Source organism: Entelurus aequoreus, linkage group LG14 (assembly GCF_033978785.1).
Source record: "Entelurus aequoreus isolate RoL-2023_Sb linkage group LG14, RoL_Eaeq_v1.1, whole genome shotgun sequence".
NCBI classification, from domain to species: domain Eukaryota; kingdom Metazoa; phylum Chordata; class Actinopteri; order Syngnathiformes; family Syngnathidae; genus Entelurus; species Entelurus aequoreus.
The window spans coordinates 4,939,450-4,963,227 of NC_084744.1; the positions used below are offsets into that span (position 1 = coordinate 4,939,450).

General features: G+C 45.4%; 1 protein-coding gene across 1 annotated transcript in view; it reads right to left on the bottom strand.

Moving 5' to 3' along the window:
* Window positions 1–5,523: 5,523 nt before the first annotated feature.
* The window catches only part of LOC133664319 (potassium voltage-gated channel subfamily H member 7-like), a 68,117-nt gene continuing 49,862 nt past the window's right edge, over window positions 5,524–23,778 (bottom strand). The window contains exons 11-13 of the mRNA XM_062068825.1: window positions 22,947–23,103; window positions 14,337–14,517; window positions 5,524–6,513 (exon numbers count right to left, since the gene is read on the bottom strand). Of these exons, the coding sequence (XP_061924809.1) occupies window positions 6,364–6,513; window positions 14,337–14,517; window positions 22,947–23,103 (488 nt within the window). The 3' untranslated portion in view covers window positions 5,524–6,363. The remainder of the gene's footprint in view (window positions 6,514–14,336; window positions 14,518–22,946; window positions 23,104–23,778) is intronic.

Here is a 23,778-nt window from a genome sequence, read left to right on the forward strand (position 1 = left end):
CTATACCGCCCGCTAATTATGAGGAAAAAATTGATGTTCAATTCTGAGTGTAAACATAACTTGGTCCTTGGGAAATGAACCATTAACTGGAAATCGCAAGAAGAAGTTATGGGGATGAGGAGATTATGGGGAAGTTATTTGATAAACAGGAGGGAAATGTCAAAAAAAATAGACAAGGGGTTGTCTTTGTTGCACCAAGCAAAGGCTTGGAAAATTCCATTGTGTACGATGTGAGGAGACGGGAGGGGGGTTGTCTATTGTGATCCAAGACTTGCCCAAGCTGAATCCAGGACCAGCCCAAGCCAGAGGCATCTTTTTCTTTTGTGTTAATGTAACCGAAAACAATGACTGTTTACATACTCCCCATTCCTTTAGAAACAGATGTTGTTATGTAAACAGGGAAAATCCAAATAAAAAGAGGTGGCGTACAATCTTTCGCCAGAGCGTGGCTGACACTGTAAGAGGTTACAGGTCGACACGTTTCTCCTCAATTGAGCAAAATTGAATTCTGTCTCTGTTTATTTCCTTGCTTCTTGTCTCGTTTAACAGATGTCATCAGTGTTTGAACCTGACAGAATGGTTTGAATAGGTTGACAATTGTGGAAATGGTGGAAGTTTGAAAAATGGCCAATTCATTTTGAATGGGGAAAAATGTCCAGGAAAACCTGGAATTCTGGGAAAATCCGGCAATTTTTGGAATTTGTCACGGTAAAGGCCACGATTCCTGAATAGACTGAACAGTTTGAAATTGGAACGGTTTGAATCGGGGCTGAAAAATGTGGATGGTAGAGCGCCAAAATGTGGAGAAAAAGTTGAATAAATAGATGAATTTTGGTGTATAAAAAGTGAGAATGTACAAAAAGTCATTCACAATTCTTTTTGAGAGTCTCCATTTATTGCTGATCCCACAGTTTCAAAACAAACAAGTACTACTTTCTAAAAAAAGATTTACCAGTATAGCAGTAAAAAAAATAGATTTTTTTTTTTTTGAAAGATCCATCTGGCAATGTGATTTCTTGCGGTTCCTCGTGGTGTTTCCACCAGAATGGTGCTGGGAGAGGAGACCTTGTTGATATGTTCCATATTGCAGGAATACTTTGTGTCCTCGGTCTAGGCACCACGCTGTCCATGTGCGACAACTACCTTGACGTGCTAGAGGAGACATCATTTCCTGTCTGCTACTTTGGGCGAGCAAGTGGTGCAAAAGGAGGACAATATCCAGGAAGAAGAACCATGCTGGGACTAAAAATGATACATAAGTCCTAATAATGCACCTTGTAGAAATAGCAACAAGGACAGTATTCTCCATACTGTAAATATTCTTCATACTGTAAATATTCTTCATACTGTAAACTGCAGTGCAATTCTCCATAAGCCCTGAGTCACACGTCACAGAACACAAGCAAGAATGTGAGTGGAGACGCTGTGGTACACTAGTGTAGACACTGTGGTACACTAGTGTAGACACTGTGGTACACTAGTGTAAACGCTGTGGTACACTAGTGTAAACGCTGTGGTACACTAGTGTAGACGCTGTGGTACACTAGTGTAGACACTGTGGTACACTAGTGTAGACACTGTGGTACACTAGTGTAAACGCTGTGGTACACTAGTGTAGACGCTGTGGTACACTAGTGTAGACACTGTGGTACACTAGTGTAAACGCTGTGGTACACTAGTGTAAACGCTGTGGTACACTAGTGTAGACGCTGTGGTACACTAGTGTAAACGCTGTGGTACACTAGTGTAGACGCTGTGGTACACTAGTGTAAATGCTGTGGTACACTAGTGTAGACGCTGTGGTACACTAGTGTAAACGCTGTGGTACACTAGTGTAGACGCTGTGGTACACTAGTGTAAACGCTGTGGTACACTAGTGTAGACACTGGTGTACACTAGTGTATACGCTGTGGTACACTAGTGGCTGCACGCTGTGGTACACTAGTGGCGACGCTATGGTGCACTAGTGGCTGCACGCTGTGGTACACTAGTGTAGACGCTGTGGTACACTAGTGGCTGCACGCTGTGGTACACTAGTGTAGACGCTGTGGTACACTAGTGTAGACGCTGTGGTACACTAGTGTAAACGCTGTGGTACACTAGTGTAGACGCTGTGGTACACTAGTGTAGACGCTGTGGTACACTAGTGTAGACACTGGTGTACACTAGTGTAAACGCTGTGGTACACTAGTGTAGACGCTGTGGTACACTAGTGTAGACGCTGTGGTACACTAGTGTAGACACTGGTGTACACTAGTGTAGACTCTGTGGTACACTAGTGTAGACGCTGTGGTACACTAGTGTAAACGCTGTGGTACACTAGTGTAGACGCTGTGGTACACTAGTGTAGACACTGGTGTACACTAGTGTAGACGCTGTGGTACACTAGTGGCTGCACGCTGTGGTACACTAGTGGCGACGCTATGGTGCACTAGTGGCTGCACGCTGTGGTACACTAGTGGGTGCACGCTGTGGTACACTAGTGTAGACGCTGTGGTACACTAGTGGCTGCATGCTGTGGTACACTAGTGTAGACGCTGTGGTACACTAGTGGTACACTAGTGGGTGCCCGCTGTGGTACACTAGTGTAGACGCTATGGTGCACTAGTGGCTGCATGCTGTGGTACACTAGTGGGTGCACGCTGTGGTACACTAGTGTAGATGCTGTGGTACACTAGTGTAGATGCTGTGGTACACTAGTGGCTGCGCGCTGTGGTACACTAGTGTAGATGCTGTGGTACACTAGTGGCTGCACACTGTGGTACACTAGTGGCTGCACGCTGTGGTACACTAGTGTAGACGTTGTGGTACACTAGTGGTAAACTAGTGGCTGCATGCTGTGGTACACTAGTGTAGACGCTGTGGTACACTAGTAGTAAACTAGTGGCTGCACGCTGTGGTACACTAGTGGGTGCACGCTGTGGTTCACTAGTGTAGACGCTGTGGTACACTAGTGTGGATGCTGTGGTACACTTGTGGCTGCACACTGTGGTACACAAGTGGTACACTAGTGGGTGCACGCTGTGGTACACTAGTGGGACACTACTGGGTGCACACTGTGGTACACTAGTGTAGACGCTGTGGTACACTAGTGTAGATTTTGTGGTACACTAGTGGGTGCACACTGTGGTACACTAGTGTAGATGCTGTGGTACACTAGTGGGTGCACACTGAGGTACACTAGTGTAGACACTGTGGTGCACTAGTGGTACACTAGTGTAGACGTTGTGATACACTAGTGGGTGCACGCTGTGGTGCACTAGTGTAGACGCTGTGGTACACTAGTGGTTCACTAGTGGATGCACACTGTGGTACACTAGTGTAGACGCTGTGGTACACTAGTGGGTACACGCTGTGGTACACTAGTGGGTACACGCTGTGGTACACTAGAGTAGACGCTGTGGTACACTAGTGTAGACGCTGTGGTACACTAGTGGGTACACGCTGTGGTACACTAGAGTAGACGCTGTGGTACACTAGTGTAGACGCTGTGGTTTACTAGTGGTACACTAGTGGGTGCCCGCTGTGGTACACTAGTGTAGACGCTATGGTGCACTAGTGGCTGCACGCTGTGGTACACTAGTGGCGACGCTATGGTGCACTAGTGGCTGCACGCTGTGGTACATTAGTGGGTGCACGCTGTGGTACACTAGTGTAGACGCTGTGGTACACTAGTGGCTGCACGCTGTGGTACACTAGTGTAGACGCTGTGGTACACTAGTGGTACACTAGTGGGTGCCCGCTGTGGTACACTAGTGTAGACACTATGGTGCACTAGTGGCTGCACGCTGTGGTACACTAGTGGGTGCACGCTGTGGTACACTAGTGTAGATGCTGTGGTACACTAGTGGCTGCACGCTGTGGTACACTAGTGTAGACGCTGTGGTACACTAGTGGCTGCACGCTGTGGTACACTAGTGGTACACTAGTGGCTGCACGCTGTGGTACACTAGTGTAGACGCTGTGGTACACTAGTGGTACACTAGTGGCTGCACGCTGTGGTACACTAGTGTAGACGCTGTGGTACACTAGTGGGTACACGCTGTGGTACACTAGTGGGTACACGCTGTGGTACACTAGAGTAGACGCTGTGGTACACTAGTGGGTGCACACTGTGGTACACTAGTGGGTGCATGCTGTGGTACACTAGTGGGTGCACGCTGTGGTACACTAGTGTAGACGCTGTGGTACACTAGTGGGTGCACGCTGTGGTACACTAGTGGGTGCACGCTGTGGTACACTAGTGGGTGCACGCTGTGGTACACTAGTGTAGACGCTGTGGTACACTAGTGGGTACACGGAGCTGGAACATACACTGTGGGCAATATCATGCTGCCTTCCTTTCAAATCAACTTGTACATTTGTGACTCAGTGGTGATCATGCCGTGGTGTGCTTGCTGGTATGAAATGCCGAATATGCCGCGATATGTATGCATTTCAGAACCCTGGACCTGCAGGATCGCTGGACTGGATCGGAAGTCCTTTTTCACCTCCAGGGAGGGGATCCAGTTGGAAGTGGTACAAAAAGTTCAGCGCTGGGACTTTTCATCCAAACTCTCATCCCTCGGGTGTTTACTTTTTGCCCCGAGGGTCTCAGATTGTCTGAGGAGAGACCACCTGGACCGTAGTTGGAGAACCCCTGAGTTTGGGCAAACTACAAACCCCAAAAGCAGTGAAGTTGTCACGTTGTGTAAATGGTAAATAAAAAGACAATACATCTTACAATTCAACTTATATTCAATTGAATAGACTGCAAAGACAAGATATTTCATGTTCACACTGAGAAACGTTTTGCAAAAGGCATTTTTACCACTGTGTTACATGGCCTTTCCTTTTAACAACACTCGGTAAAGGTTTGGGAACTGAGGAGACACATTTTTGAAGTGGAATTATTTCCCATTCTTGCTTGATGTACAGCTTAAGTTGTTCAACAGTCTCCCTTCTCATATTTTAGCCTTCATGTTGCGCTGTTGTAACACGTGGCTTGGCATCGTCTTGCTGAAATAAGCAGGGGCGTCTGTGACAACGTTGCTTGGATGGCAACATATGTTGCTCCAAAAGCTGTATGTACCTTTCAGCCTTAATGGTGCCTTCACAGATGTGTAAGTTACCCATGTCTTGGCCACTAATACACCCCCATACCATCACACATGCTGCCTTTTACACTTTGCGCCTAGAACAATCCAGATGGTTCTTTTCCTCTTTGTTCCGGCGGACACGACGTCCACAGTTTCCAAAAACAATTAGAAATGTGGACTCGTCAGACCACAGAACACTTTTCTACTTTGCATCAGTTCATCTTAGATGAGCTCGGGCCCAGCGAAGCCGGCGGCGTTTCTGGGTGTTGTTGATAAATGGCTGTGGCTTTGCATAGGAGAGTTTTAACTTGCACTTACAGATGTAGCGACCGACTGTAGTTACTGACAGTGGGTTTCTGAAGTGTTCCTGAGCCCATGCGGTGATATCCTTTACACACCGATGTGGCTTTTTGATGCAGTACCGCCTGAGGGATCCAAGGTGTGTAATATCATGGCTTACGTGCAGTGATTTCTCCAGATTCTCTGAACCTTTTGATGATATTACGGAGCGTAGATGGTGAAATCCCTAAATTCCTTGCAATAGCTTGGTTGAGAAATGTTGTTCTTAAACAATTTGCTCAGGCATTTGTTGACAAAGTGGTGACCCTCGCCCCGTCCTTGTTTGTGAACGACTGAGCATTTCATGGAAGCTGCTTTTATACCCAATCATGGCACCCACCTGTTCCCAATTAGCCTGTTCACCTGTGGGATGTTCCAAATAAGTCTTTGACGAGCATTCCTCAACTTTCTCAGTCTTTTTTGCCACTTGTGCCAGCTTTTTTGAAACATGTCGCAGGCATCAAATTCCAAATGAGCTAATATTTGCAAAAAATAACAACGTTTACCAGTTTGAACGTTAAATATCTTGTCTTTGCAGTCTATTCAATTGAATATAAGTTGTTTTATTTACCATTTACACAAGGTGACAACTTTGGGGTTGTGTACTTTCTCACAGTGCTTAGTTTTTGTACAACACCCGACTGAAGTGTCATGAGAAGATCTAGAAGCGACTCTGGAGGAAAACGGGCGTTGGTGGATCTGTGCTGTATGTCCAGACGTACAGTACAGTTTTGCATATACCAGAAGGACTAGAGTGGTCCGAAGGGATCTGGGTGTTGTTGGGATCCTCGGATGTCAATGGAATGTTCTAGCAAGCGACTGCAAAAGAAGATTGTGGCAGCATGCGGATCTAAAAGGGACTTCCGGACCACTCCGCGCTAGACAGAGGTTAGGAGGTTTTTGGCCTTGGCAGCTCTGGGTCTGAGACGGGTCGGTGGTCTCCAGTCTAGGTGAGGTTGGAAGAGGAGGATGTTGGAATAAGTTGGTGTTGGGCTTCTGTGGGTCTTGGTAAAAGGTTGTTCTCTGCGGGCGTCTTCACGCTGGCCACAGACTCTTTGGGTTCCTGGAAGGCCGTCTTCACTTTGGGGTCAGGACCCTGGTGACAGTGTGACAACACTCAGTCAGCACATGTGCCCACTGCAGACTGGGCCGTTGTTGTTGTTGTTGTTAATGTTGTTGTTATTACAGTCAACACATGTGCCCACTGCAGACTGGGTCGTTGTTGTTGTTAATGTTGTTGTTATTACAGTCAACACATGTGCCCACTGCAGACTGGGTCGTTGTTGTTGTTAATGTTGTTGTTATTACAGTCAACACATGTGCCCACTGTAGACTGGGTTGTTGTTGTTGTTAATGTTGTTACAGTCAACACATGTGCCCACTGTAGACTGGGTTGTTGTTGTTGTTAATGTTGTTGTTATTACAGTCAACACATGTGCCCACTGTAGACTGGGTTGTTGTTGTTGTTGTTAATGTTGTTGTTGTTATTACAGTCAACACATGTGCCCACTGCAGACTGGGTTGTTGTTGTTGTTAATGTTGTTGTTGTTATTACAGTCAACACATGTGCCCACTGCAGACTGGGTTGTTGTTGTTGTTATTACAGTCAACACTTGTGCCCACTGCATACTGGGTTGTTGTTGTTGTTATTACAGTCAACACATGTGCCCACTGCAGACTAGGTTGTTGTTGTTGTTAATGTTGTTGTTGTGATTACAGTCAACACATGTGCCCACTGCAGACTGGGTTGTTGTTGTTGTTGTTGTTGTTAATGTTGTTGTTGTTATTACAGTCAACACATGTGCCCACTGCAGACTGGGTTGTTGTTGTTGTTAATGTTGTTGTTGTTGTTAATGTTTTTGTTATTATTACAGTCAACACATGTGCCCACTGTAGACTGGGTTGTTGTTGTTATTAATGTTGTTGTTGTTATTACAATCAACACATGTGCCCACTACAGACTGGGTTGTTGTTGTTAATGTTGTTGTTGTTATTACAGTCAACACATGTGCCCACTGTAGACTGGGTTGTTGTTGTTATTACAGTCAACACATGTGCTCACTGCAGACTGGGTTGTTGTTGTTATTAATGTTGTTGTTGTTATTACAGTCAACACATGTGCCCACTACAGACTGGGTTGTTGTTGTTAATGTTGTTGTTGTTATTACAGTCAACACATGTGCCCAATGCAGACTGGGTTGTTGTTGTTGTAGTTGTTAATGTTGTTGTTGTTATTACAGTCAACACATGTGCCCACTGTAGACTGGGTTGTTGTTGTTGTTGTTGTTGTTAATGTTGTTGTTGTTATTACAGTCAACACATGTGCCCACTGCAGACTGGGTTGTTGTTGTTGTTATTACACTCAACACATGTGCCCACTGCAGACTGGGTTGTTGTTGTTAATGTTGTTGTTATTACAGTCAACACATGTGCCCACTGTAGACTGGGTTGTTGTTGTTGTTAATGTTGTTGTTATTACAGTCAACACATGTGCCCACTGTAGACTGGGTTGTTGTTGTTGTTGTTAATGTTGTTGTTGTTATTACAGTCAACACATGTGCCCACTGCAGACTGGGTTGTTGTTGTTGTTAATGTTGTTGTTGTTATTACAGTCAACACATGTGCCCACTGCAGACTGGGTTGTTGTTGTTGTTATTACACTCAACACATGTGCCCACTGCAGACTGGGTTGTTGTTGTTAATGTTGTTGTTATTACAGTCAACACATGTGCCCACTGCAGACTGGGTTGTTGTTGTTGTTATTACACTCAACACATGTGCCCACTGCAGACTGGGTTGTTGTTGTTAATGTTGTTGTTATTACAGTCAACACATGTGCCCACTGTAGACTGGGTTGTTGTTGTTGTTGTTAATGTTGTTGTTATTACAGTCAACACATGTGCCCACTGCAGACTGGGTTGTTGTTGTTGTAGTTGATAATGTTGTTGTTGTTATTACAGTCAACACATGTGCCCACTGCAGACTGGGTTGTTGTTGTTGTTGTTATTACAGTCAACACTTGTGCCCACTGCAGACTGTCTTTGACACACACTATTGCTAATGTGGTTAATGTTGTTGTTAATGATGTCTGTTTTTGACACACGTGGCTACACTATTGCTGTTGTTGTTAATGTTGTTGTTGTTAATGTTGTCTGTGTTTGACACACGTGAGTACACTATTGCTGCTGTTGTTGTTGTTATTGTTGTTGTTAATGTTGTTGTTGTTAATGTTGTTGTTGTTAATGTTTTTGTTGTTGTTAATGTTGTCTGTTTGACACACGTGAGTACACTATTGCTGCTGTTGTTGTTGTTGATGTTGTTGTTGTTATTGTTGTTGTTCACGTTGTTGTTGTTGTTAATGTTGTTGTTGTTAATGTTGTTTGACACACGTGAGTACACTATTGCTGTTGTTGTTGTTAATGCTGTCCGTGTTTGACACACGTGAGTACATTATTGCTGCTGTTGTTAATGTTGTCTGTGTTTGACACAAGTGAGTACACTATTGCTGCTGTTGTTGTTGTTATTGTTGTTGTTAATGTTGTTGTTGTTAATGTTGTTGTTGTTAATGTTTTTGTTGTTGTTAATGTTGTCTGTTTGACACACGTGAGTACACTATTGCTGCTGTTGTTGTTGATGTTGTTGTTGTTATTGTTGTTGTTCACGTTGTTGTTAATGTTGTTGTTGTTAATGTTGTTTGACACACGTGAGTACACTATTGCTGTTGTTGTTGTTAATGCTGTCCGTGTTTGACACACGTGAGTACATTATTGCTGCTGTTGTTAATGTTGTCTGTGTTTGACACAAGTGAGTACACTATTGGTTTTGTTGTTGTTGTTGTTGTTAATGTTGTCTGTGTTTGACACAAGTGAGTACACTATTGCTGTTGTTAATGTTGTTGTTGTTATTGCTGTTGTTAATGTTGTTGTTGTTGTTAATGTTGTCCGTGTTTGACACACGTGAGTATACTGTTGCTGTTGTTGTTAATGTTGTCTGTGTTTGACACAAGTGAGTACACTATTGGTGTTGTTGTTGTTAATGTTGTTGTTATTGTTGTCTGTGTTTGACACAAGTGAGTACACTATTGCTGTTGTTAATGTTGTTGTTGTTATTGTTGTTGTTAATGTTGTTGTTGTTAATGTTTTCCGTGTTTGACACACGTGAGTATACTGTTGCTGCTGTTGTTAATGTTGTCTGTGTTTGACACAAGTGAGTACACTATTGGTGTTGTTGTTAATGTTGTTGTTGTTAATGTTGTCTGTGTTTGACACAAGTGAGTACACTATTGCTGTTGTTGTTAATGTTGTTGTTGTTAATGTTGTCTGTGTTTGACACACGTGAGTACACTATTGCTGCTGTTGTTGTTGTTAATGTTGTCTGTGTTTGACACAAGTGAGTACACTATTGGTGTTGTTGTTAATGTTGCCTGTTTGACACAATTGAGTACACTATTGGTGGTGTTGTTGTTATTGTTGTTGTTAATGTTGTTGTTATTATTGCTGTTAATGTTGTTGTTGTTATTGTTGTTGTTAATGTTTTTGATGTCATTGATGTTGTTGTTAATATTGTTGTTGTCAATGTTGTTGTTGTTAATGTGGTTGTTGTTGATAATGTTGTTACTTTTGTTGTTGTCATTGTTGTTGTTGTTATTGTTAATGTTGTTGTTGTAAATGTTGTTGTTAATGTTGTTTTTGTTGATGTTGTTGTTGTTAATGTTGGTGTTAATGTTGTTGTTGTCATTGTAAATGTTGTTATTGTTAAAGTTGTTAATGTTGTTGTCATTGTTGTTGTTAATGTTGTTGTTATTAATGTTAATGTTGTTGGTGTTGTTGTTATTTATGTTGTTGTTGTTAATGTTGTTGTTATTAATGTTAATGTTGTTGGTGTTGTTGTTATTTATGTTGTTGTTGGTGGTGGTGATGTTGTTGTTGGTGTTATTAGTGTTGTTGTTGGTGGTGACGGTCTTGGTGTTATTGGTGGCGCTATTGTTAGTGTTGTCATTGATGATGTTGTTGGCGGTGATATTGTTAGTGTTGTTGATACTAGTGTTGTTGTTGTTGTTATTAGTGTTGTTGTTGGTGGTTGCATTGTTGTTGGTGTTGTTGTTGGCATTGTTGTTGTTGGTGCCATTGTTGGTGTTGTTATTGATGTTGTTGGTGTTGTTGGCAATGTTGTTGTTGGTAGTGATGTTGATAGTGTTGTTGTTGATGTTGGTGTTAGTGTTGTTGTTTGCATTGTTGTTGGTGTTGTTATTGATGTTGTTGTTGTTAGTGTTGTTGTTGGTGTCATTAGAGTTGTTGGTGGTGTTAATAGTGTTCTTCGTGGTGGTGACGGTCTTGGTATTATTGGTGGCACTATTGTTAGTGTTGTTATTGATGTTGTTGTTGTTGGCTGTGATGTTGTCATTAATGTTGTTGGTGGTGATGTTCTTGGTGTTACTGGTGGCGCTATTAGTGTTTTTGTTGGTGTTATTAGTGTTGTTGGTGGTGATGTTCTTGGTGTTATTGGTGGCACTATTCATGTTGTTGTTAGTGTTGTTGTTGGTATTATTAGTGTTGTTGTTGGTGTTATTAGTGTTGTTGTTGGTGATGTTCTTGGTGTTATTGGTGGCGCTATTTTTGGTGTTGTTATTCATGTTGTTGTTAGTGTTGTTGTTGGTATTATTAGTGTTGTTGTTGGTGTTATTAGTGTTGTTGGTGGTGATGTTCTTGGTGTTATTGGTGGCACTCATTTTGGTGTTGTTATTCATGTTGTTGTTAGTGTTGTTGTTGTTGGTATTATTAGTGTTGTTGTTGGTGTTATTAGTGCTGTTGGTGGTGATGTTCTTGGTGTTGTTATTGATGTTGTTAGTGGTGATGTTCTTGGTGTTGTTGTTGGTGTTGTTGATGGTGGTGTTGTTGTTGGTGTACACTTTCAGGAACGTGTGTACACACTAGGACTAGAAACTATTTTATACATTGTACACACTCATAGCACACACTATTTTATACTTTTTACACACTAATAGTGCACACTTTTTTATAGTTTGTGCACACTTATAGTACACAGTATTTATACTTTGTACACACTAGTAGTACAAACTATTTTATACTTTGTACACACTAATAGTACACACTATTTTATACTGTGTACACAGTACTAGTACACACTATTTTATACTTTGCACACACTAATAGTACACACTATTTTATACTTTGTACACACTCATAGTACACACTAGTTTATACTTTGTAGTACACACTAGTAGTACACACTATTTTATACTTTGTACACAATAGTAGTACACAGTATTTTATACTTTGTACACACTAATAGTACACACTTTTTTATATGTTGTACACACTATCAGTAAACACTATTTTGTATGCTGTACACACTAATAGTACACACTATTTTATACTGTGTACACTACTAGTAGACACTATTTTATACTTTGTAGTACACACTAGTAGTACACACTATTTTATACTGTGTACACAGTACTAGTACACACTTTTTTATACTTTGTAGTACACACTAGTAGTACACACTATTTTATACTGTGTACACAGTACTAGTACACACTATTTTATACTTTGCACACACTAATAGTACACACTATTTATAATGTGTACACATTACTAGTACACACTATTTTATACCCTGTACACTCTAATAGTACACACTATTTTATACTTTGTAGTGCACACTAGTAGTACACACTATTTTATACTTTGCACACACCAATAGTACACACTATTTTATACTGTGTACACAGTAATAGTACACACTTTTGTATACTTTGTAGTACACACTAGTAGTACACACTATTTTATACTGTGTACACAGTACTAGTACACACTATTTTATACTTTGCACACACTAATAGTACACACTATTTATAATGTGTACACATTACTAGTACACACTATTTTATACTGTGTACACTTTAATAGTACACACTCTTTTATACTGTGTACACTTTAATAGTACACACTATTTTATACTTTGTAGTGCACACTAGTAGTACACACTATTTTATACTTTGCACACACCAATAGTACACACTATTTTATACTGTGTACACAGTAATAGTACACACTTTTGTATACTTTGTAGTACACACTAGTAGTACACACTATTTTATACTGTGTACAAAGTACTAGTACACACTCTTTTATACTTTGCACACACTAATAGTACACACTATTTATAATGTGTACACATTACCAGTACACACTATTTTATACTTTGCACACACTAATAGTACACACTTGTTTATATGTTGTACACACTATCAGTAAACACTATTTTGCATGCTGTACACACTATTTTATACTGTGTACACAGTACTAGTAGACACTATTTTATACTTTGTAGTACACACTAGTAGTACACACTATTTTATACTGTGTACACAGTACTAGTACACACATTTTTATACTGTGTACACAGTACTAGTACACACTATTTTGTACTTTGCACACACTAATAGTACACACTATTTATAATGTGTACACATTACTAGTACACACTATTTTATACATTGCACCCCCAATAGTACACGCTATTTTATACTGTGTACACAGTACTAGTACACACTATTTTATACTTTGCACACTCTAATAGTACACACTATTTTATACTTTGTACACACTAATAGTACACACTATTTTATACTGTGTACACAGTACTAGTACACACTATTTTATACTTTGCACACACTAATAGTACACACTATTTTATACTATGTACACATTACTAGTACACACTATTTTATACTTTGTAGTACACACTTGTAGTACACACTATTTTATACTTTGTATACAGTAGTGGTACACACTATTTTATACTTTCTACACACTAATAGTACACACTTTTTTATACTTTGTAGTACACACTAGTAGTACACAGTATTTTATACTGTGTACACAGTACTAGTACACACTATTTTATACTTTGCACACACTAATAGTACACACTATTTTATACTGTGTACACACTAATAGTACACACTATTTTTTATATGTTGTACACACTGTTAGTAAACACTATTTTGTATGCGGCACACACTATTTTATACTGTGTACACAGTACTAGTACACACTATTTTATACTTTGTAGTGCACACTAGTAGTACACACTATTTTATACTTTGCACACACCAATAGTACACACTATTTTATACTGTGTACACAGTACTAGTACACACTATTTTATACTTTGCACACACTAATAGTACACACTATTTTATACTGTGTACACAGTACTAGTACACACTATTTTATACTTTGCACACTCTAATAGCACACACTATTTTATACTTTGTACACACTAATAGTACACACTATTTTATACTGTGTACACTCTAATAGTACACACTATTTTATACTTTGCACACACTAATAGTACACACTATTTTATACTGTGTAAACAGTACTAGTACACACTACTTTATACTTTGCACACTCTAATAGTACACACTATTTTATACTTTGTACACACTAATAGTACACACTATTTTATACTGTGTACACAGTACTAGTACACACTATTTTATACTTTGCACACACCAATAGTACACACTATTTTATACTGTGTACACAGTACTAGTACACACTTTTTTATACATTGTAGTACACACTAGTAGTACACACTATTTTATACTGTGTACACAGTACTAGTACACACTATTTTATACTTTGCACACACTAATAGTACACACTATTTATAATGTGTACACATTACTAGTACACACTATTTTATACTGTGTACACTCTAATAGTACACACTATTTTATACTATGCACACACTAATAGTACACACTATTTTATAGTGTGTACACAGTACCAGTACACCAGTACCAGGCGTGTGTAGTAGTACCTCTTACAGTACTACTACATGACATGGCATCAGGACTTGGGCTCGTCCTCTCTTACTTACTTGAGTTTGCGTATGGCTGAAAACATGTCTCGTCGTCAAGGCAACAGGCTGAATGTTGACGGCAGACGCGTGGTAGTTTGGACTGGCGGTCACGGTGCTGTAGGCCGGGGGGCCCAGGGTGGGCTGTCTCTGCAGCAGTTGCAGGATGCTCTGGATGTCCGACATCAGCTGAGACTCCAACCTCAACAAAACACACACACACACATATACATATATATATATATATATATATATATATATATATATATATATATATATATATATATATATATATATATATATTACAAACCCCGTTTCCATATAATCATGATTTTAGCCTTTAAAGTTCCTCTTGGACAACCAATGGTCGACCTCGGTGTTTGTCCGACCGTAGCTACGGCCCCTGCGCGTGGTATCCTAGCAACAAAGCCACCTTGGCGAGTGGAAAGAGTCCTTTAAGGATAGCCAGTACCCTTACTGACCACCAGAGGGAGCTGTTGTCCCACGGGTTAGGCTGCATGGTAACACTAAGTCACCAGATTGGTTTCACTAGAACATGAACAGTTTCTAAATGAGGGGTGTCAAACATACGGGCCCCGTGGGCCATATCAGGCCCGCAAACAGGTTTAATCCGGTCCGTGGCCTGCAAGAGGACTTTGCTAAGTATAAAAAATGAGCTTTTTTTTATTGAAAGAAACCGGTTCTAAATGTGTCCACTGGATGTTGCAATTGAGTGCAACCCACGTCACACATCTTTAAAGACGAAGTGTCAGCTGACTTTAAATGCCCTCCGGATTGGCTGCTGCCACACCCATCAGCGCAGGTGCAAGCAATCAGCTGCTCCTGGTGTGGCTGGCGGCAGATGGCGGCAGACTGATGCAGTATCGACGCACTACTTTCATACTTGCCAACCTTGAGACCTCCGAATTCGGGAGATGGGGGGGGGTTTGGTGAATATATTGTAGCCCGGAAGAGTTAGGGCTGCAAGGGATTCTGGGTATTTGTTCTGTTGTGTTTATGTTGTGTTACGGTGCAGATGTTCTCCCGACATGTGTGTGTCATTCTTGTTTGGTGTGGGTTCACAGTGTGGCCCAGACTGTCTGATTGTGGCGGTCCGCTCCCTGTATGATCAGTGCCAGAGCTTGGTCCGCATTGCCGGCGGTAAGTCAGACACGTTTCCAGTGAGGGTTGGACTCCGCCAAGGTTGCCCTTTGTCACCGATTCTGTTCATAACTTCTATGGACAGAATTTTCAGGCGCAGTCAGGGCGTTGAGGGGGTTCCGGTTTGGTGGCTGCAGGATTAGGTCTCTGCTTTTTGAAGATGATGTGGTCCTGATGGCTTCATCTGGCCAGGATCTTCTGCTCTCACTGGATCGGTTCGCTAGCCGAGTGTGAAGTGACTGGGGATGAGAATCGGCACCTCCAAGTCCGAGTCCATGGTTCTCGCCCGGGAAAGGGTGGAGTGCCATCTCCGGGTTGGGGAGGAGATCTTGCCCCAAGTGGAGGAGTTCAAGTACCTGGTAGTCTTGTTCACGAGTGAGGGAAGAGTGGATCGTGACATCGACAGGCGGATCGGTGCGGCGTGCTACCATCTTCACATTGGTTAAGTTTGTAGTTATGTTATCTTGATGTTAGCTATGGTGTCATTTTTGATCATTGTTTTGTTTATATTATAATTGTAATAGTCGAATGAGTACGGGTTATCGGACTGTCTGATTGTGGCGGTCCACTCACTGTACGATCAGTGTCAGAGCTTGGTCCGCGTTGTCGGCGGTAAGTCGGACCTGTTTCCAGTGAGGGTTGGACTTCGCAAAGGCTGCCCTTTGTCACCGATTCTGGACAGAATTTCTAGGCGCAGTCAGGGCGTTTTAGGGGGTTCCGGTTTGGTGGCTGCAGGATTAGGTCTCTGCTTTTTGCAGATGATGTGGTCCTGATGGCTTCATCTGGCCAGGATCCTCAGCTCTCACTGGATCGGTTCACTAGCCGAGTGTGAAGCGACTGGGGATGAGAATCGGCACCTCCAAGTCCGAGTCCATGGTTCTCGCCCGGGAAAAGGGTGGAGTGCCATCTCCAGGTTGGGGAGGAGTTCTTGCCCTAAGTGGAGGAGTTCAAGTACCTCGGAGTCTTGTTCACGAGTGAGGGAAGAGTGGATCGTGAGATCGACAGGCGGATCATGCTACCATCTTCACATTGGTTAAGTTTGTATTTATGTTACCTTGATGTTAGCTATGGTGTCATTTTTGATCATTGTTTTGTTTATATTATAATTGTAATAGTTTAATGAGTACGGGGTATCAGACTGTCTGATTATGGCGGTCCGCTCCCTGTACGATCAGAGTCAGAGCTTGGTCCGCCTTGCCGGCGGTAAGTCGGACCCATTTCAAGTGAGGGTTGGACTCCGCCAAGGCTGCCCTTTGTCACCGATTCTGGTCATAACTTTTATGGACAAAATTTCTAGGCGCAGTCAAGGCGTTGAGGGGATCCGGTTTGGTGGCTGCAGGATTAGGTCTCTGCTTTTTGCAGATGATGTGGTCCTGATGGCTTCAACTGGCCAGGATCCTCAGCTCTCACTGGATCGGCTCGCTAGCCGAGTGTGAAGCGACGAGGGATGAGAATCGGCACCTCCAAGTCCGAGTCCATGGTTCTCGCCCGGGAAAGGGTGGAGTGCCATCTCCGGGTTGGGGAGGAGATCTTGCCCCAAGTGGAGGAGTTCAAGTACCTGGGAGTCTTGTTCACGAGTGAGGGAAGAGTGGATCGTGAGATCGACAGGCGGATCGGTGCGGCGTGCTACCATCTTCACATTGGTTAAGTTTGTAGTTATGTTATCTTGATGTTAGCTATGGTGTCATTTTTGATCATTGTTTTGTTTGTATTATAATTGTAATAGTCGAATGAGTACGGGTTATCGGACTGTCTGATTGTGGCGGTCCACTCACTGTACGATCAGTGTCAGCTTGGTCCGCGTTGCCGGCGGTAAGTCGGACCTGTTTCCAGTGAGGGTTGGACTTCGCAAAGGCTGCCCTTTGTCACCGATTCTGGACAGAATTTCTAGGCACAGTCAGGGCGTTTTAGGGGGTTCCGGTTTGGTGGCTGCAGGATTAGGTCTCTGCTTTTTGCAGATCATGTGGTCCTGATGGCTTCAACTGGCCAGGATCCTCAGCTCTCACTGGATCGGTTCGCAGCCGAGTGTGAAGCGACTAGGGATGAGAATCGGCACCTCCAAGTCCGAGTCCATGGTTCTCGCCCGGGAAAGGGTGGAGTGCCATCTCCAGGTTGGGGAGGAGTTCTTGCCCTAAGTGGAGGAGTTCAAGTACCTCGGAGTCTTGTTCACGAGTGAGGGAAGAGTGGATCGTGAGATCGACAGGCGGATCGGTGCGGCGTGCTACCATCTTCACATTGGTTAAGTTTGTAGTTATGTTATCGTGATGTTAGCTATGGTGTCATTTTTGATCATTGTTTTGTTTGTATTATAATTGTAATAGTCGAATGAGTACGGGTTATCGGACTGTCTGATTGTGGCGGTCCACTCACTGTACGATCAGTGTCAGAGCTTGGTCCGCGTTGTCGGCGGTAAGTCGGACCTGTTTCCAGTGAGGGTTGGACTTCGCAAAGGCTGCCCTTTGTCACCGATTATGGACAGAATTTCTGGGCGCAGTCAGGGCGTTGAAGGGGTTCCGGTTTGGTGGCTGCAGGATTAGGTCTCTGCTTTTTGCAGATGATGTGGTCCTGATGGCTTCAACTGGCCAGGATCCTCAGCTCTCACTGGATCGGCTCGCTAGCCGAGTGTGAAGCGACTAGGGATGAGAATCGGCACCTCCAAGTCCGAGTCCATGGTTCTCGCCCGGGAAAGGGTGGAGTGCCATCTCCGGGTTGGGGAGGAGATCTTGCCCCAAGTGGAGGAGTTCAAGTACCTCGGAGTCTTGTTCACGAGTGAGGGAAGAGTGGATCGTGAGATCGACAGGCGGATCGGTGCTGCATGCTACCATATTCACATTGGTTAAGTTTGTAGTTATGTTATCTTGATGTTAGCTATGGTGTCATTTTTGATCATTGTTTTGTTTGTATTATAATTGTAATAGTCGAATGAGTACGGGTTATCGGACTGTCTGATTGTGGCGGTCCACTCCCTGTACGATCAGTGTCAGAGCTTGGTCCGCGTTGCCGGCGGTAAGTCGGACCTGTTTCCAGTGAGGGTTGGACTTCGCAAAGGCTGCCTTTTGTCACAGATTCTGGACAGAATTTGTAGGCGCAGTCAGGGCGTTTTAGGGGGTTCCGGTTTGGTGGCTGCAGGATTAGGTCTCTGCTTTTTGCAGATGATGTGGTCCTGATGGCTTCAACTGGATCGGTTCGCTAGCCGAGTGTGAAGCGACTGGGATGAAAATCAGCACCTCCAAGTCCGAGTCCATGGTTCTCGCCCGAAAAAGGGTGGAGTGCCATCTCCGGGTTGAGGAGGAGACCCTGCCCCAAGTGGAGGAGTTCAAGTACCTCGGAGTCTTGTTCACGAGTAAGGGACGAGTGGATGGTGGGATCGACAGGCGGATCGGTGCGGCGTCTTCAGTAATGCGGACGCTGTGTCGATCCGTTGTGGTGAAGAAGGAGCTGAGCCAGAAGGCAAAGCTCTCAATTTACCGGTCGATATACGTTCCCATCCTCACCTATGGTCATGAGCTTTGGGTTATGACTGAAAGGACAAGATCACGGGTACAAGCGGCCCAAATGAGTTTCCTCCGCCGGGTGGCGGGGCTCTCCCTTAGAGATAGGGTGAGGAGCTCTGCCATCCGGGGGGAGCTCAAAGTAAAGCCACTGCTCCTCCACATGGAGAGGAGCCAGATGAGGTGGTTCGGGCATCTGGTCAGGATGCCACCCGAACGCCTCCCTATGGAGGTGTTTAGGGCACGTCCTACAGGTAGGAGGCCACGGGGAAGACCCAGGACATGTTGGGAAGACTATGTCTCCCGGCTGGCTTGGGAACGCCTCGGGATCCCCCGGGAGGAGCTGGACGAAGTGGCTGGGGAGATGGAAGTCTGGGCTTCCCTGCTTAGGCCCGACCTCGGATAGGCGGAAGAAGATGGATGGATAGTTGAATGATGATAAATGAATGTGTTGCGGCAGTTGCGGGTGTCACCAATGTGGCAGTTTGAGGAAACACTCGGTTTGCTCTTCCAAACACGTCTTTAATGTTGAACTGCCAACAGGAGAGCGATAAACAGGACGTGCTTAAAGTTGAATGCCTTTGTAAATACACCCCACCGATTCTTTTCCTCAGAATTTTCAACAAACCTGAAGTGTTTTGCCAAGAGAATTATTTGTCAAAATGTACATTTTCATAATGTGCTTGTTCTATTTTTTGATCAAAGCAAAACAAAAGGAAACAATCCAAAGTTGTTTTTATTTTTAAAGTTATCATGCCGTGGTTTCACCAGTCCGGCCCCACGTGGGATTGTAATTTCCTCCTCGCGGCCCCCGAGCTAAAATTTGTTTGAGACCCCAGGTGTAAATTATCTGCAACTTCTTGGATTACTTTTTTAAAAGGTTTTTTTTATATTTATTCCATGACAATCTGTAGAGTTCTTGGATTTCTTCACTGTTTGGATTATTTCTTTTTTGGTAAACAATGAGTTCTGGTTATAGGGCCACTCGAGTCCTCTGCCGACCCCCGGTATTCTTTGCTCTGGATTAGGCCCAATATTGACGTTGCAGTCGGTAAATTAAGTTAAGCTAAGGACGCCGCAGATGCGTGTGCACCGCAGTACAGTCGCCATGAATGTAACTATGACCACATGAATTAGGGAGAAACATGAAACCAAATGTTGTCAATCAGCCCTCGAGCCCCCCGGGCGTGTCCGGACAATGCAGGCGCAGCAGAAAAGGTGCAGAATTTAAACGGCCTGCGAGTCGTTAAGTGGGGAAAAGCGGTGGAGTGAAACCGGATTTATGACCCGTAATGCTCACCCTGCTTTTGTCAGTGCGTCGTCACCTGATGGATGTTTCTACGCTGGCTTCTAAAGCCAAAGTAAACAGGCAGTGAAATATGTCGCCACGTTCCCATTAGGGAACAATAAACTCCATCAATCGCTCCAAGCGTGAACAGCCCTTTGGTTGCGGAGGTAAGCCAAATGAGGCGAATGTCGTTATTTACTTTTCTCACCCCGCTATAATTCTTCTTCTTCTTCAAAATCCAGTAATAATTCATGTACCTGTCATAACATTTACGCCCCACATACCTGTTGTTACGTTTACGCCCCACATACCTGTCATAACATTTACGCCCCACATACCTGTCATAACATTTACGCCCCACATACCTGTTGTTACGTTTACGCCCCACATACCTGTCATAACATTTACGCCCCACATACCTGTCATAACATTTACGCCCCACATACCTGTCGTAACATTTACGCCCCACATACCTGTCATAACATTTACGCCCCACATACCTGTCATAACATTTACGCCCCACATACCTGTCGTAACATTTACGCCCCACATACCTGTCGTAACATTTACGCCCCACATACCTGTCGTAAAATTTACGCCCCACATACCTGTCGTAAAATTTACGCCCCACATACCTGTCGTAAAATTTACGCCCCACATACCTGTCGTAAAATTTATGCCCCACATACCTGTTGTAAAATGTACGCCCCACATAGCTGTTATGTTTACGCCCCACACGCCTGTGGTCACGCCCCACATACCCGTGGTCACGGCCCACACACCCATGGTCAGGGCCCACACACCCGTGGTCACACCCCACACACCCGTGCTCCCGCCCCACACACCCGTGGTCACACCCCAAACACCTTTGGTCACGCCCCTCACGCCTGCGGTCACGCCCCACATACCCGTGGTCACGGCCCACACGCCTGTGGTCACGCCCCACACGCACGTGGTCATGCCCCACACAACCCCGTAGTCACGCCCCACACGCCCGTGGTCACGCCCCACATGCCCGTGGTCACACCCCACACGCCCGTGGTCACGCCTGTGGTCACGCCCCAAATACCAGTGGTCACGCCCCACACACCCGTGGTTACGTCCCACACAACCCTGGTCACGCCCCACAAGCCCCGTGGTCCCGCCCCACATACCCGTGGTCCCGCCCCACACGCCCGTGGTCCCACCCCACACACCCGTGGTCCCACCCCACATACCCGTGGTCCCGCCCCACACACCTGTGGTCACGCCCCACATACCTGTTGTTACGTTTACGCCCCACATACCTGTCGTAACATTCACGCCCCACATACCTGTCGTAAAATTTACGCCCCACATACCTGTCGTAAAATTTACGCCCCACATACCTGTCGTAAAATTTACGCCCCACATACCTGTTGTTACGTTTACGCCCCACATACCTGTCGTAAAATGTACGCCCCACATACCTGTCCTAAAATTTACGCCCCACATACCTGTCGTAAAATTTACGCCCCACATACCTGTTGTTAAGTTTACGCCCCACATACCTGTCTTAAAATTTACGCTCCACATACCTGTCGTAACATTTACGCCCCACATACCTGTCGTAACATTTACGCCCCACATACCTGTCGTAACATTTACGCCCCACACGCCCGTGGTCACGCACCACACACCTCTGGTCACGCCCCTCACGCCTGTGGTCACGCCCCACATACCCGTGGTCACGGCCCACACGCCTGTGGTCACGCCTGTGGTCACGCCCCAAATACCAGTGGTCACGCCCCACACACCCGTGGTCATGCCCCACACAACCCTGGTCACGCCCCACAAGCCCCGTGGTCCCGCCCCACATACCCGTGGTCCCGCCCCACACGCCCGTGGTCCCACCCCACACACCCGTGGTCCCACCCCACATACCCGTGGTCACGCTCCACACGCCCGTGGTCCCACCCCACACACCCGTGGTCCCACCCCACATACCCGTGGTCACGCTCCACACGCCCGTGGTCACGCTCCACACGCCCGTGGTCCCGCCCCACACACTTGTGGTCACGCCCCACATACCTGTTGTTACGTTTACGCCCCACATACCTGTCGTAAAATTTACGCCCCACATACCTGTCGTAACATTTACGCCCCGCACACCCGTGGTCCCGCCCCACACGCCCGTGGTAACGCACCACACACCTTTGGTCACGCCCCTCACGCCTGTGGTCACGCCCTACATACCCGTGGTCACGCCCCACACGCCTGTGGTCACGCCCCACACGCCTGTGGTCACGCCCCACACGCCCGTAGTCACGCCCCACACAACCCCGTGGTCACGCCCCACACACCCGTGGTCACGGCCCACACACCCGTGGTCACACCCCACACACCCGTGGTCACGCCCCACATGCCCGTGGTCACACCCCACACGCCCGTGGTCACGCCTGTGGTCACGCCCCAAATACCTGTGGTCACGCCCCACACACCCATGGTCACGCCCCACACAACCCTGGTCACGCTCCACACGCCCCGTGGTCCTGCCCCACATGCCCGTGGTCCCGCCCCACACACCCGTGGTCACGCCCCACACGCCCGTGGTCCCGCCCCACATACCTGTGGTCCCGCCCCACACGCCCATGGCCCCGCCCCACACGCCCGTGGCCCCGCCCCACATACCCGTGGTCCCGCCCCACACACCCGAGGCCACGCCCCACATACCTGCTGAGGTGGTCCTGCAGCTGCGCCAGGCGCTGCTCCACCTCCCCGTAGGTGACCTCGCTGGCGGAGCGCTCGTCTTCTCTCAGGTCCTGCAAGATGGCCGCCTCCTCCAGGTGGTGGGCGGGCTTCTTGCACGCCCATTTGTCACAGCACAGATCTGCGGAGTCAGCAGTCGCATTCTTTACGTCGCACGTGCGACCCACCGGCAGAGAAAAGAGGCGCTCATTAAACGGGGCGTCATTAATCTCTCAGCGCTGCTGAGTGGACCTTCTCCGCTGCCATCTATCAGGACTTTTGTCCACGCACAATTAGTGGTTATCTCAGCTGGACACTCTCCCATTACGTGTGTCAGGACCCTAATGGATGTCTGCTCCTTTGATTAGTCCTGCTGTAAAGATAGCAGGGAGCAGGAGTGGCTTTCTCCTGGACACACGTCCTCCCGTGACCTTGGCAGCCTTTCATCCATCCTATCAACAACACCCGGCACACCACCTCCTTCTCTTACATTGTTTTAAAAAAGTGCTCGCTTTTCAAAAGCCAGTACGGTTGCCATGGAAACTGGATGGTGTGAAAACCAAAACGGCGTCACTCCAATCATGTTCCAGGGTTTTTGTCCACACCCCCTGGTGGTCTACATCAGGGGTTCTCAAACTTTCCACTACGCAGGGGTCCGGGACCACACTCCATTAGTAATCATTAAAAGCGAAGCAGGAGTGTGAGAATTTTGGAAATGTTGTTGCTGCATAGCGAGGCTCCGCTAACAGGAGGGTCGCTAACTAGTAGCCTTAGCTACTAGCACAACATTTTAGAATAATCAACAATAATAAAACAT